The sequence below is a fragment of the Puntigrus tetrazona genome, chromosome 16, assembly GCF_018831695.1.
Source record: "Puntigrus tetrazona isolate hp1 chromosome 16, ASM1883169v1, whole genome shotgun sequence".
Lineage (NCBI taxonomy): Eukaryota > Metazoa > Chordata > Actinopteri > Cypriniformes > Cyprinidae > Puntigrus > Puntigrus tetrazona.
The window spans coordinates 13,702,910-13,719,241 of NC_056714.1; the positions used below are offsets into that span (position 1 = coordinate 13,702,910).

Genomic DNA, 16,332 nt, shown 5'->3' on the forward strand with positions numbered 1-16,332 from the left:
CTAGAGGGCAGTATTGCGACGCTGTTTTATATTTATATCAAGACCACCTTTATTAGCAAAAAATAAATTCAGTTCACTCCATGCGTATCATTCGTGACATTCGCCGCGTTGTTGTTTTTGTTGTTTAATCCAAACCTAAACTCACGGACAAATAACGTCTCCATTATTCCGAACGAACCGTTTCGTCCCCAACTTCGCGGGTCATGTAGGTACTTTGATCTGAAATGGCACAAACATTGCGCAAGGCGTTTGCGAAAGCTGAACGTAAAGGGTTCACTGTAATGGTGTGAGAGGTGGCGAGAGGAGGAGTAGCCGGACGGAGTTAAGGAGCGCGTGGAGAGCTCACGAGCTCCACACACTCACGGAAACCCACCGCAGCTACTTCCGCCCACACTAAAGATGGCGGCTCCCTTCATGGAGAAATTAGCCGAATATTTAGGTTCACCCGAACCGGCTGTTCGATTGATTCTGTCAGTCTTATTAGGTAAGTGAACAGCGCACAAGAGAGGTATTTTAGGCTCTGCTGCGGGTTTGTAATGCGTCTCGTTAGGAGTCATTTAAACGCGGACAGTTAATAGTTGTAACGTTAGTTGTAGTAGAAGTGTGGTGAAGTCACACAGCTGTCCAACATGCTCCCAGCAGCAGCAGCAGCACTGAAAACAAGCTACAAACAACATCTCTCTCTCTCCATTCACACCGACTCCAGCCAAAATGAAAGGTCGATAAGGGTGACCTACATGCTAGGCGAGATTTCATGGTTAACTGCACACAACTGCCATGAATGTTCGGGCTGAAAGTAGTGCAAGGCTCCTTAGAGCTTCGTCTGACAGCTGTGTTTTCGTTTAGTTACGGATTTTTAGTTGCTGAAACTACAGTTAGTTGTAACCTCTCGATGCAAATGAAGCTGGTTTTTCAGGTATCAGGTTTCAGGTTGATAAGAATAGGGGTGTGAGAGCAGATAGCAGGGTGATCTGCACTTTGGTCAGGTGCATTGCAGTGGACTGCCTAACCACTTCAACCAGATGAATGACATATGGGCCAGTTAAACCTGGACAGAAGCGTTTGATAGTTTGCATAATTTCAGTGCATAGACTGTTACTGTGGGTTTAATGCGCTTTATATGTAAAGTGTCAATGAAGTTTTAACAGTATGCCTTTGTTGGCTATTCCATTTCTATTGTAAATCATTACCAAATTAAACTGTGTATTGTTTTAATATTTATTCTTTCTTGTATGGCAAAAAATTTAATTCAGAACTGAGTGAGGACTTCCTACACAGTTAAAAGGTATCAGAGAATACTTTTAGTGATAATGGCATGATGCACATATTAGAAAACTACAACAATAAATGCTTAAAAATTCATACTGTTAAATAAATCTTTAACAATTAAAAAGATTAAATAAAAAAAAAACAACAGCTCTCATTCAAAATGTTTACTCGGAAAATAGGTTAAGGTTGTGCATTATTAAAACACACACATATGATGTAAAGAGTTTTTTATATTGTGTAGAGTTTAGATGCAATTAATAATTTCATAGCGCTATTAAATCTATTTTGCATTAAACCACACCAATCATTTGTTGTTTGTCATTTTAATACAAAATGATACAGAATTTTAATATCGGTCAGTTATTGGTCATAACATCAGCATAATCATCAGTTTGTCAGTGTTATTCATAACTTTGATACGGTTAAATCCATAACTCTTTACTTAAGGTCGCGCTGCTATATGCATCCATTGAGAATCTCAGAGGTGTGTTCATCTGTGCTTTCAGGAAACCTATTTTTATATTCTTTCTTTACTTTTAAGTGGCTGCACCTTCAAAACAGATCTTTCACATTCCTATCTGTCAAAGCTACCTCTGCTGTGTCGCACCCTCAGAAGACAATTACGTGCCATAATACACGTTCATTTGACTGTTAGGCTGCAGGGAGCATTTACCTACAATTGCATCACATCATATGCCTGATCTGTCTCTCTGTTTTCCCCGTAGGTTATCCCTTTGCACTGGTGTACCGGTGGTTTTTCTTTCATCAATCTGCAACAGTTGTTCATCTCTTCCACACATTCTCCGGGCTGGCACTGGCCACGTTTAATTTTGGTGAGAGTGAGAAAGAAGCAGGGAAAGAGTGAAGAACTGAAAGTTCAGATATCTGCTCTTTAAAACTGTAACATGTTTAAATTAGACCTACTAGCTTTTTTTAGCAACAAACCACCCTTCATGACTCCATGCATGTCAGTCTTATGATCTATGAAGGGACTCAGCAACTAGCAGTTAGTGGCTGTTGGTCCATATTTAGACTGGAGCGTTTGTAATGTATTTCAGCTCCCCCAGTTTCCCTAATCTTGAATTTGCTCCGTTCAAACGGACTTGATTGTGTCTTATCTGCTACGACACACAAGTCATTCTCAAAATGAAATGACATAAAGATGGCTCTTTTTTTCTCAACAGTCATTTTCTCAAATATTTTTTTACATTTGCGCAATAGTTCAAAAGGTTTTCTTATATTTCTTATTGAATATGACTTTTAAGATTATGAAAATGTCTTTAATAAATATGACTTTTAAGATTAAGATTATGCGATATGAATTCGGTTTTGGATGTTTTTTTCTTTATGGTTGATTTCAAAGATATTATCTTAAATTGATGTGCATGTTGTTTCTCAGTTTCTCAAATTTGAAAACAGTTGCTCTGAAATCCTTAAAATACTATACTGCTGTTTTAAAGTTTTTGTTATGTCTCAAGGTATTCATCAAGGTGGCGTTAATTTGATCATACAAACACAGCAATATTGTGAAATATTATTACAGTTCAGTGTTAAAATGATTCAAATTCAGATTTTCTCTGTCATAATTTGTCACTTGTTTAAACTCTACTGAAGGTCGAGTTCTGCTCTGTAAAGTTATTGACTCTTTAGTGTCCGTGAGAAAAATGGAGGGAAAATTAAGTCTGTCCTGACTAACTGCTCTGCAGTCTGTGGTAATGATTTCCTAGTGACTGTGGCTTTGACATAAAGAAGATTGTGACAGAGAGCCATGAGGTTTTGTTGCCATGGCGATAACCCCTGGTGGTCAGAATGTAGTTAATGAGAATATGAGCGGCAGGTTGAAAAGCAAGCTAATGAAAAACGATGAGTGTTGTGTTGGAAAATGTGACAATTAACTTGTGCTTGTATTCTGTGTATTTGATTTCTTGTGCTGCATTCGGATCTAACAGCAGGTCTGTCTCTCTTTGCTATTATCTGAGATGTCTTACTTGTGTTCGTTCTGATTGCATCAATCTCTCTGACTTGTTTAAAATGTTCCCTCTTTTCGTAATTCTTTTAAGGGATAGTTCAGCCAGAAATGACAGTATGCGCTTTTTCAGCATCTTTTATTATTTTTCTTCATTAGATCACAAAAGCCACTTTTTACGTGTATTCCTTATAATGAATGTGAATGGAAAACTGTCTCACAGGCTTCAAAATGTCCAAGAAATATGTAGTTTATGCAACTTTTGCACATACAGCCAAACGGTATTTTTGTGTGATGAACTGCCAAAAATGTATAGTTTTTCCCTCCATAATCTTCTTCAACTTTTCATTGCTCTACAATGTTTCTAAAAAAAGTCATACACGCTTCAAAATTATTCAAACACCATTGGTGTCTTACGAGCAAATCCCACGTTAAAGACGCTGTATTTGATTTGTCAGTGAATAAATTAACGTTTTTAATCTGTACCTTGCGAAAAACTGTGCGTATGGTTTCACAAAACATAGAATATAGTGCACTTTTATAGCCTTGGAAAATATCACTCTTGTCATACTTGTGTTTGAAGTTTGACGTAATTGCCTCATTCACTTTCATATGGAAAAGAGCGGCCTTCAAAAAGGTCCTCACTCGTACAATACAAGAAATATCTCCGTTTGTGAAAGTAAGTCATAACGGTATGAAATGATGTCAGGTCGAGTGAATGTAATGCAACTGTCATTTTGGCTGAAGTATTCGGTTTCATTTTGATTCTTTGTAATGTTGATGAAGTCTTGTATTGTTTTCTCATGGTCAGGTAGCACTGGAATGCAATAACACCATCTCTCCATGTCCTTCTCTCAGGGTCTCAGGTCTATCACTCCTTCTTATGCATAGTCATTCAGTTCTTGTTGCTGAGGCTGATGGGAAGGACGGTCACATGCGTTTTGAGTAGCTTTATCTTTCAGATGGTGAGACGACACACGCACACACTCTCTGTATCTGTTCTTGCACTCTTAGCATGATCCCATTATCTTATCAGTACCTTATTGGCTCATGTATGTAAACCTCAGGTTAAACATGCTTAACGTTGAAGTGTCAGATTAATACTTTGTGACTGTCCTTATTCTTGTATAGACTTGCCTTACAGGCCACCGACGTGAAAAATGTTGTATTTATACGTCAGGGTCACTCTGACCCCTGTGTAAAACATGATTAAGCTAACATGCTGAGATTTTGTGTATGGTGCTCTTGTACCAGTTTTCTATTTTGGTTCTGGTAACTGTGTTTGCGCTGAGGTCGAATTGACCCAAGCCGTGGTAAAGATTTGAAAAAATGTGTCATTTTAATTATAAAGTTATCTTTTGGGGTCGCTTTGACCCCAGACATCGAAACGGTTAAGTCAGTCGCGGGGTGTTTTTTGTGTTTTTGTTTGGCAGATATATCTTTTGATGGGTTATTACTACACAGCTACAGATGAGTATGATATCAAGTGGACCATGCCTCACTGCGTCCTCACGCTCAAACTCATCGGTATGACACCTGCTTTTAATTCCAGCATTTTCCTCCTCTGTTGTTACTCAGATTTCATATATTTACAGATTGATTCTTTTAATGATATATTTAGGCACTGAACGTGAATCAACGTGAATAATCCATTTGGTTACAAACACAAAATACTTTGGTGCAATAATGGTTTTATAGTATGAAACATATAGATACAATTTATAAAAGGTAACTCTAATGAAAAATAAGTATGCAGAAATATTAATGAAATGCATTTATTCCATACCAAATATACTACAAATACATTTACATGTGTATATGTACTTATTATAAATACTTTATGCTATATGTTGTGCACATCATAACACCATATCATAATACATGTGTTCAAACTAATCAGGGTGTACTGTCCGGCTAGAGACTACATTTGACTGATTGGCACTGCTGATGATTTGTTTTTTTTTCTCATTACAGGTTTAGCGCTTGATTACTATGACGGTGGAAAAGAACAAGTGAGTGTGACTTTATGAGCCATGATTAACTTTTTATCGTTTCTGTCTTCCTATGCTGTGTATGTTCATCTGTCATCCTCTTATTATTATCTCACTCCTTTTCCTCTTCCTGCGTCACTCTTTGCATTTTTATGCATGATTTAAGCAAAAGGAACTGATGGGGGAACCACAGAGTATCTTCTTCAGTTGTGTAGCAGCGGTTCTGCTAAATGACCATTATGGATCAGTGTAATGATGCCTGGCAAGGTGAAGTGTAGTGAAAGTGTACTTGTGTTTTCTGTACTGCAGTCAGCTCATCTGTGGCTCAGATGAAATGCCTCTGTCTAAATATTATTAGTAGCTGTGGCTCGACACAGTTTGGCTTCTTCATGTGATGGTGTGTAAGCAGTTATATCTCTGTTGATCTCTTCCTCCGTGTCAAATACCTTAGCCGCCCCAGAAAGCTGTTTCTTACTCAGCTTAAAGCTATGTTTTATCGAGGGTGTAAAGATCACCGGATGACTGATAATAGACCCTGTTTACACCTAGTATTAACACCCATCTCAGGTGATCCGGTCACAAGTGATCAGACAGATGGTAGTGTCACATCTGGTCAAAGAATAAACATGACATCGCTTGTGGTCTCAAACTGAATTCCTTTAGGGCCACAGCTCTGCAGAGCGCCGGTCAGCTCCGAATCACACCTGAATGAAAGTTTCTAACAATCCTAATAAAGAGCTTGATTATCTGGATCGGGTGTGTTTGTTTAGGGTTGGGGCTGAACTGTGCAGAACTGTGTTTGAGACCAGTGACTCACTGCATGTTGATGAAGTGCAAAAAAGCTTGAATGAAAGAGAAAAACAATGTCGGGTCACGCTGTATATTAAGTGGTCTTAAGTGCTATGCATTTGCATCAGAAAATAAGTACAATGTAATGTTGTGCTCGTATGGTATTGTAAAGGTCAAGGAAATGTTGGTTGGCATGGTTAGGTTTAAGGTTGGGTTAAGCTTTAATGGGTGGATTAAGTGTAATTATAAATTCAATTAGAGAAATTATTAACAGATGTACTTAAGTATTTTTATAAATAAAAGTACATTGCAAAAACATGCATGTACACAATAAGTGCGTTGTAGCAAATTATGAATTTAAATATAATGACACAGAAGTTACCACCTACTATAAAGTGGGACCCAATGTTGCAGTTTTTCTCCGAAATAATATATTTTATTTCTAGATGTTTCACTAAACCGCTGATCTCAGTACCAGGTATAAACAGGTTTATACTTTGTGCTTTGTTCACTAGCATGCCTATAGCACTTTCAAAATTGAAAGCATTTTGCCTGTGATGAATCCCACTTTTGTCATGCCTGAATTACACTACTGTGCAAAAGTTTGAGGTTAGTAGGATAAAAAAAATGTTTGGAAAGAAAATACATTTATGCAGCAAGGATGCAAGTGACAAAATTTAATTCTGTCATTAATTATTCAGCCTCATCTTTAGAACACGCATTAAGAGCTATTAAGAGAAATTAAGAGCTTTCTGACCCTGCAGACATCAACGCAACTGACACGTTCATTTCTAGGAAATGTAGTAAGGACGTTGTTAAATTTGTAAATGTGACATCAGTGGTTCAACCATATTGCTATGTAGCTACAAGAATACATTTTTTGCACATACAAAACAAAAATAACATCTCCCATGGTGCCTTCATAAATGTGGGTCATTTTGGTTTTCTTTGTGGAGGGTCAGAAAGCGCTCCATTTCAGTCTTAGTCTGTGTTCTGAAAATGAACAAAGGTCTTACGGTTTTAAAACTACATGTGTGTGAGGATTTTATTTAAACAAAATGTTCTTTTAAACTTTGTATTCACAGTATTATAGTTTTTACTGTGTTTTGGTAGAAATAAATGCGGTCTTACTAAGCATAAGAGAGTTTTAAAAACAAAAGAAAATCTTACCAACCCAAACTTTTAGATGGTAGTATATATCTCTTATGTTTTTATTTTGATCTTCTACAGCCAGTTCTAATTCCCCAGCCCCTCTCTTTTAAATAATTGATTAGTTTTCTTTATCTAACAGTCTCAGCTGAGCGCAGACCAGAAGAAGTCTGCCCTTACCTCTACGCCGTCTTTATTGGAGGTCTTTGGTTTCTCATACTTCTATGGAGGCTTTCTGGTAGGACCTCAGTTCACGCTGCGAAACTACCAGCTCCTGGTGTCTCGAGAGATGTCCGATGTCCCAGGACAACCACCCAATAGGTGAATACACACAGACTAACAATCTCAGCTCAGCCAGATTCTGCCAAACCAATGATTTTACCATTTAGTGACCACTTTTGATCCAAACTGATTTGTAGGATTCATTTCTTCATTACAAGGACAGTTCCTGTCTTGTGACTTGCTCTACGGCACCATGATAAAGGGCATGTTTTGGTAACTCCCTTGCTTTTGCAACATGCCTAAGCTGTTTTTATTTATGGAGCCATAGATATTCATATAGGCACTGGATGCTCTGATGTTATCGGCTGGCTGCACAACTTGCCCTAGAGATGGAAAATCTGATTACAACGGAGATGTGTTTCTCATTAAAATAAGATATCACTTCATTTTAAAAAGAAATTAGTTTTCTTTCTGCTGAAAATTAACGGTCCGTATTTTGTTGTTTATATGTGTATTGCAGTGCATAATGCATCAAATCATGAGGAAGATAAAGGATTATAAATGCATGAAAAGTCAATCAAAATGCAGACAGTTTTTGACACGTTTTTCCAGGCATAGTTTTTTTATTACATTAGAATCTCTGCTCGTTTACATGAAGTTAGGCTTTACACATATCCACATGATTCCAGTTGTCGCTGTTGCTGGAAATTGAAAATGAACAACATATTTAATCACAAATGCAAGTTATTGTCAGTCTGAACAAGGTTTAGGTTTTGACTAATTAACCAGTACAGTTAAGACTCATAATACTTATAATAGCCCTCTGTTAATTACCAATTTAATCTAACAAATGTTTCCTCCTCTTTCAGTGTGGTTCCAGCAATGAAGCGATTTGGTTTAGGTCTGATCACACTAGCCATCTTTGCAATAGGTGGGCCGCACTACTCGGATAGCTACTACTTAACAGATGAGTTTGAGGTAAGTGAACCAGAGGATTGAGTTGCAAATTCAACAGCCTTGTACCTGAATTTTATGCGCTGCCTCTTGTTTTTGTTCTGGGATTTTTTTTCAATGTCACAAAGAGCGCTCTCAATCAGACCGAGAGCTTTCTACGTCTGTCAGTTACAGTCTTGGCACCTATTTATATGTTCTTGGAAATGGAAAAGAGTTGCTGCAAGTCAAATAACTGCATTTTGACTTCTGTGGAGGAGGGCGTTAAAATGAGCTCCCATTTTAGAGTAAAAAAAATGTTGGAAGTGAGTCATTGTTAGCGGTGTTCATATATAACCAGCACTCATTTTTATGAATTTAATCTGTTTAGCTTATCAAATGTCAGTTAATACATTTCGGCAATAATTCAAGGAGTGAGCGAAAACTGTAGCTTGCACTACCTGTTACATGCTTATGGATCGTCCGAATCAAATACTCTTGTTTGTAGTGAAACGTTCTCACACATGATTAGATCTCACACGTTTAGTGCAAACACCATAATAGAACCACAGTCATGTTGAAATGCAATATATATTTTCACTGCATGCTGTAATCTGGCATGTTTTATAAACCCTACTACAAAGTTTTATTGGACAAATTTATATTTTGATAATATTAACATTAACAACAATAAAAAATTGTGATTTAAACTAATTGTTTATACTAAACCCAAGCCTTTAATTAATGATTTAATACTGTTCAGAAGAAAACCAATGCTGTTAGTTTAAAGCAAGTTAAAAGTATAATATTGTAATAATTTATTTTTGCTTTTGTGCAAGGCAATTTAGTTATTTGCTATAATTGCATTTTTTAATCATATATTTACATTTTTAACACATTGCCTTTGCACAGTAATATCACTTTTTTTAAAGTATAAATGGGTCATTGTCAAATATATAATATAATTTAGTCTTTATAACATGTATTTAAATGCTAATTTAATTATTAGTTATTCTGAGTCAATCAACAACAAAAGTTTTTGAGTTATTGTGTTATTTGAACCCATTTTTACAGATGCTCAGATTTAATTTGCTTACTGATTTATGCAACGTTATTAAGAATAAAGTTCTTTTAACTGCTATTTGCTATTCTTGAAAAGAGTCTTCTCAAAAACTATTTTAAATAACAACTAACGAATAACTGCTAGTAATTCCCCAAAAATATAGTTAATGAAATGGTGTGTCTCTAATGAGTTATTATAAGTAACCACTAACTACAAATAATACATAACAGGGCTTAGGGGTCTGTTTGGACTGATCATGTGTGATGCTTTTTTCATTTTAAAAGTACAACCTCACTTTATAACATCATCATTCAGCACATGATAGTTCCCACACACAGGATACATTCACTCCAGCACACACACTCATGCACACAAATAGAGGACACATTCACTCTAGAAACAGCAAATGAAAAGAATGCATTATTCTAGAGAAGGTCTGTTTAAAAAAAATAACTTTTCAATGTCTTCCGATACATTCGGATGAACACCAAACCCTGCTGTTGTCGTCTTACGAAAAAATATGCATTCATAAGAAAATATTTATTTATTTATATAGTGACTTGACTTTTTATCATTTATCAAAAGTGTTTAATTTGTTCTTATCCTTTGTTTTAATTTGTGATTCAGGCACATCCATTCTGGTACAAGTGTGTGTACATGTTATTGTGGGTGAAAATAAACCTGTATAAGTACATCAGCTGCTGGGTAATCACGGTGAGTAAACAGCACAACCACAATCCCCCGTTAAGAGCAGACTCGCGGTAATTGAGAGTCATTACATTTCATGCTGTGAACCCTGTCAATGCATCTTTATTATCTTCTTGGAGAGGTGTTAGCTGCGTAACAAGGCAATTACAAACAAGACGTGTCCCTCTTTTTCTAGTTAAGAATGTGAATCTGACTAGAAGAACAAATCTAGTCGCACCTGTTGAGCTTGAAGGGACGCTGAACAGGTTTTCAGGCTTAAAACCGTCTTTAGATTGTGATTCGTAGGTGTGTTTGCTTTATTTCGATTGTTTGACATCATACCCTTTTCTTTGTCCTAGAATTTTTCTTTGACGTTCAATGACCCAAACAAGTCAAACCAAAATCATAACACACACACGTTGATCGATCTGTCTGTCTGTACATATAATATATGTGTGTTTGTGTGTGACTTAAGTGTCCAAATACTTCTCAGCCCACTGTCTTTTTATAAGAATTTTGTCAAATATTACTGGAAGCAAATTAATTATTTTTCTTTCATGTTTATATTGTTATATTTCTACTTAGGAAGGTGTGTGTATACTCTCCGGGCTGGGCTATAATGGGAAGAACGAAAAAGGGGAGCACCAATGGGACGCCTGTGCAAATGTGAGGCTGTGGCTGTTTGAGACCACGCCACTCTTCACAGGAACCATCAATTCCTTCAATATCAACACAAATGCTTGGGTGGCCAGGTATACACATGCTTTATTAAATTTGACATTTATTGCAAAGCCTTTTTAATTAATTTCTTTTTATGTATGCGTCAATTAATTTTCTCTCAATTTCTCTTTTCTTTCCACTGCCTTTTTTGATACAGGCATGTGTTTAAGCGGCTGAGGTTTTTGGGTAACAAGCTGCTATCTCAAATGTTCACATTGTTATTCCTGGCGATCTGGCACGGCTTGCACTCAGGGTACCTCATCTGCTTCTCTTTGGAGTTCATCATTGTCAATGTGGAGAGACAGGTAACCATGGCAACATTCTGTACCAGACTTGAGGCGTGAAGTTGTTTCGAATCAAGATGACTAAAGTCTTTGAATCACTAACTTTCATGCCAACCGAAGGCAGATCGGAAAGTTTACAGCTTTGAAGATAGTGTTTCTTAGTTTAGCGACTCACTAAGTATTTATTTGAAATTTTAAATGATAGTCTTGCTTTTATGTGAGGGATTAAGTAAAACTACCTGCATAGTAGAATACTTCTAGATCAGTAGAAAGGTTATAAAATATTAAATGTATATTGAACGGCTTACACAGAGTGTGTGTGTGTGTATGTTAGGTGTGTTATGGTATGCGTATTCATGCTGAAAATGTCTTTCGGTTCAGTATGCATATGTACCGAACAAATTTTTTTATTTTATTATTTTTTTGTGGGAAATTTAGACTTAATGCTGTTTTAGCAATTTTTAATGTCAGAGATTGCTGTATAAACTCCACAGAGGGCCAGTGATTGCGATCACGTCTTCAAATTTAGGTATTTTAAACATAAAAACAAAATGAACATGTAATCACACAACCTGTGTTTCACTTGTGGAAAGACGTCATTAAAACAGCATTTCATTTACCTCTGGAAGGTCTTCGGTGGCTACAGCTCGTCGTTCACCAGAGAAATGAAGTCTAGAGAAGAGGATTTAGTGTATATTTAAATAAAACGTTTAGGAAGGATGACAGCCACTGTGTAAATGATTATATTTCAGCAATAAATAGAAATTGTAGTCTATTATTTAGAACTGAATTTAAAAACTGCATTGAGTGCAGTTTACATGTTTGGCTGGTTTTTAATTTGAGTCTTGATTATTACAATTAAAAATTAATTAAGAAAAATTAAACTTCAGTTTGGGATTTGTTGTCAATTGCAACCTTGGTAAAGTAAAAGGGCTCCCTATAGTTTATAGCAGAAGCTGAGGTAGATTTTATATCTATAGAGGTTTCTCTTTTTAATTATTTTAGGAGGCAGATTTAAAGACCCATTTAATTCTAATTAATTCTAATGTTATTATGCCCACCCCTCGTATAGTAGCCTACCGCTCATGCTTAAAGTCCGCTCAAAGAACAAAGCTGAAAAGCAGAAGCTGCTCAAATACGTGCTGACAGGAATTTTCTAAGTCTTATACTTCTTCCTGTTTGCAGTAGGCTATCCTCTTGTGATGGTTGCTTTCTTGTTGCATGGAAATAAATAAAAATGAGCGAGCAATACATTTATTACAGTATTTATTAATCTGTAACTAGTATCATGTTAGTTAATGATAATACAGTTGTTAGTTCATGTTCATTCAGAGTGCATTAACTAACAAGCACAACTGTTGATTTTAATACTGCATTAGTAAATGTTGAAATTAACATCAACCAAAATTAATAAATGAATTAATTGTTATTGTTTATTATCAGTTATTGTTATCTATAGTAGTTAAGCAAAGAACCCTGTTGTAAAGTGTTGTCATTGTTAATATAGCCTAAATTCTGTCCGGTTTTGTTTACTTTTAGTAAAAGTGTGGGTTTTTTAAACGCTTGTGCTTATTCAGTATCATTAAAATTGTTACATTAAAAAAATGTACAAAATTACTATATTATTTAATAAAATATCAGTTTTGGTTTTCGGTCAGTTGAATCCAGAATTGATTTCGGTGCATCCCTAGTTATAATTTGTAGCATTGTAAATGTCTTTACTGTCATTTTACTGATCAGTTTAATGCATTATGTTTTATTCAGAATAAGAATGTTAATTTCTTGGTGTTTAAAAAAAACCTTTTTGACTCCAATTGAGATGATTGATGAGGTACTAAACTGCATTTTCATACTTAGAAACAGATGGTGAGATTCAGCTGCCAATGAGAGCACGGTACTTAAGAATGGCAGTTGCAGTTGTTGCAAGTAGTTTGCTTGTAAAACGCAATCGTACAGGTTGCAGACAGCTGTGAGTATATGAGGAAGCATCTCACCCTTGCAGTCCCATTTTGAAAATGACAAATAGTGCCCACGTAAGAACATGTGAGACATCAGTAGGCATTAAATGGAAGTCAATGCAATTCTTACAAATGACATTTCCTGTCTGAGTCAAGACGTGTTTTTGATGAATGCTGATGGTGGAGCTCGATCATTAACCTTCTCAGGGGAAAAAGAAAACAAGTTGAAATGTAATATTGTTCAGTGAACTCTGGCTCTGGGCGAGATTGAAACATTGTGTATGTTTACTTGCGGTGTGTGCGGAGTGAGTGGAGAAAAGTGTTTTCACTTAGTTTTTTATGGGAACTGAGTGACGGGCTCGTGCAGGGAAACTGACAGAGGAGCAAAGCAAGAAACATTTATTAATCTAGGTTAATGTTAATGGACCCTTTTCACAGACTGTGATGTTTTTCAGCATCGTAAATCTAGCAGTTTTTCTTTTATATATTTTCACTTTAAAAAAATGTAATGTGCTTTTATAACTAGAGTTTGTGTTTTCTTTTGCTCCTGGGTCAAATGAGAACACACACACACACACACACACACACACACAATTGTTTTAGTTTTGTTTACCACTATAGCGGTTTCCCCAACAGGAACCCTGGAAATATAATTTTTATTAATATACTGTCGTTCATTGTTTATTCATGGTTATTCTTAAAGCACAAGTTAATTTTAATTCATAGAACTTGATTAATATTTGGATTTCTGACATGCTGTTAGACAAAGGCTCACAATAAGTAATAAAACTGTTTTGTAAATCTTTTTGCAGGTTCAGTCGCTGGTGCGGGACAGTCCTTTGCTGACATCTATTGCTCAGAGTCATCTGTATCCATTCGTATATGTAGTACAACAGTTAATTCACTGGCTCTTCATGGGATACCCTCTGGTGCCGTTCTGCCTCTTCACTTACGACAAGTGGCTTAAGGTTTGTTCTTATTTCTCAGCAGTTCACCAATCGTGAATCTGATGATGAAAAAGGGATGTTCTTGATCCTTACCTCTTGTATCCATTCAGATATTTGCTAGTGTCATTTACACTTTTTTTTTCTTTCCTAGGTTTACTCTTCTGTATATTTCTGTGGTCACATCTTTTTCTTCGTTGCCTTTCTCATCCTGCCATACCTCCGCAAGGTGTTCGTGCCTCGAAAACGAGGCAGTGAGAAAAAGGAGGATTAATTAAAATGGTAAATATAGCATTTTTCTCTTCTAAACTCCACGGTTTGTACCACCTCTCGGTTCACACCGGTTTTCGGAGCGCGAGTGCGTCACATCTGTTCTTTCCTATGGAATCTGTTCTGGCCTAATCTGCCGTTAGCTCATATCACTCCCTTTTAAGACACCTTCACAGTACCTTAACTATCAGTCAGAAATTTAAAGTTAACATAATGTAAATATCTAAAAGAACGAGTTGTGTGTGTGTGTGCATAGTGCACATCTTTTATTTATTTATTTTAATTCCACTAGCACTAAAGAGCTACTAGAAGTGGCAGCGAGAGAGATTCGGATCTCATGAACCCGCACCTCACATCTTAATCATGGCTTTAGAACACGTATCTTCCCAGGAGGACTTATAAGCATCATAATCATACTTCATTAGATCTTGACTGATGATTCAGTCAGGATCAGCGTGACCATAAGCCATTTAATTCCAGTAGGAAAAGCGTATCATCCCTCTGTCTCACGGAGCATTTCGCTAGCTCTGCCGCAGTTTTTCATTTATCCAGGTCATTGTGAAACATGTTTATTTGTTTGCACCCCACTTTTTTTTTATTTGATAAACAGATTGGTAAGCACACTTTAGGAATTGCTTTAGATGTGACTGTGAACTGATCAACTTTTCTTTTCTTTTGTTTTCCCCTCTTTCCCTGACACAGGTTTGACTGAAGTGAACTGTGACTTTTAAAGAGCGCCTGAAGAGGACAAATTTTAAGGCCTTTAGTAATATATTACTATTTACATACAGCACTGATGTATGTGTACAAATGCTAGTCCGTTGGAAAGTTCTTCATTCTTTTGGTGGACTTTAATGGAAAAAGGTTAAAAGCTGCGGAAATGCGAGCATTTCTGAGGTTCAATATTGGTTAAATAAGATTTACTGATGTTTGGTGGCTGACAATAATTATACTGTGTCTGCTCATACCACTGCACTCATTTCTCAGTAATGATCTCGTTTTCTGTTTCCTGTCTGATCAGAGACCTGACTTTGGCTGTCACCGAGGTCACGTGCGCACCTTTTTTTTTTTTTTAAGAGGAGACACAGAGCACACATTTTAAAGACGGAAACAAATTAGATGTTTTATTTTCCTTTGCTAGGAATATTTCAACCTCACTTACCCTAAAAAGACAATGAAATGTGAAGGAAGCGCGAGAGTGAACAGTGAATGAACATCACCTGGCATTACAAATGAATGTTTTTCATTTTTATAACTGTTTTTTCTTGTGAAGTTGTCTACTTCTGATGGGGATTTTTTTTTTTTTTTTTTTTAAAGAATGGGTTTTATGGTAACTACATTTTGTACAGCTTTTTTGACGCTTTGATAAAAGGATCGTCATTCTGTCATCTCATCCTCTCACTCCATTTAACACTGTCTGTTCATCCATCTGACCTTTTTTCATTCACTCCATTTTCTCCAGCAAATCTTTTTGTCTAGTGTATGAGCACAAACGAAACGGAAACCAGTAACATCAACATTACTTACCAGAATCATAAAGGTGATGGCAAATTTGCGTCTGCGTTATTAAGAGCAGAGTATTTAAATGAAGTATTTTAGTTGACTGCACACCAATGGCACTGTTAAAACTGCTGTGTTAAATCCTTAAAGTGTCTGTGCGTATTTCTCATCGCACGTCAGGATCTGCTCTCTGTAATTCTTGCGCATATTTGCCTTCACATCTGTTTTGTATGACATGACACGTTGAAGATCCTCGGCACAAATGTACGTGACTCTTCAGTGAGGGCTAAAACCTGCACCCAGATACAATCCAAGGGAGCAGAGGGAGCTCACTGTAGCATCGAAGTTGTTTTATAATATTTATACACGTGGTTGCAAATTTTATGGATGTAAAAATTGTTTTTGGGAAACAACTACTTCTGCCTTACTGCTACCAAATGTACAAAAAAAAAGTGTGAGTGAGTGAGAGAGAGAGAGAAAAAAACAACTACTTTTAAACGAAACTGTTTTTTGTAATACTCATTAAAAAAAAATGCTGGATTTTAACGAAGCCGGCTCTGGTGTGGTTCTGGTCTTGCTGGGGTCTCGGG

At 36.4% G+C, this 16,332-nt stretch overlaps 1 protein-coding gene across 2 annotated transcripts; it reads left to right on the plus strand.

Annotated features, from left to right (window-relative positions):
* Positions 1-77: 77 nt before the first annotated feature.
* Positions 78-16,292, plus strand: lpcat3 (lysophosphatidylcholine acyltransferase 3). Of its 2 annotated transcripts, none has more exons than XM_043260694.1 (13): positions 78-484; positions 1,995-2,102; positions 4,091-4,200; positions 4,669-4,762; positions 5,210-5,247; positions 7,307-7,485; positions 8,256-8,364; positions 10,007-10,093; positions 10,652-10,818; positions 10,944-11,091; positions 13,841-13,996; positions 14,127-14,254; positions 14,945-16,292. In XM_043260694.1, the coding sequence occupies exons 1-12, from the start codon at positions 400-402 to the stop codon at positions 14,244-14,246; spliced, it is 1,401 nt and encodes a 466-aa protein (XP_043116629.1). In that variant the 5' UTR covers positions 78-399; the 3' UTR covers positions 14,247-14,254; positions 14,945-16,292. The 2 variants fall into 2 exon arrangements, with proteins under 2 accessions (XP_043116629.1, XP_043116630.1); XM_043260695.1 differs by having other exon boundaries at positions 83-484; positions 4,094-4,200.
* The last annotated feature ends 40 nt before the right edge of the window (positions 16,293-16,332 follow it).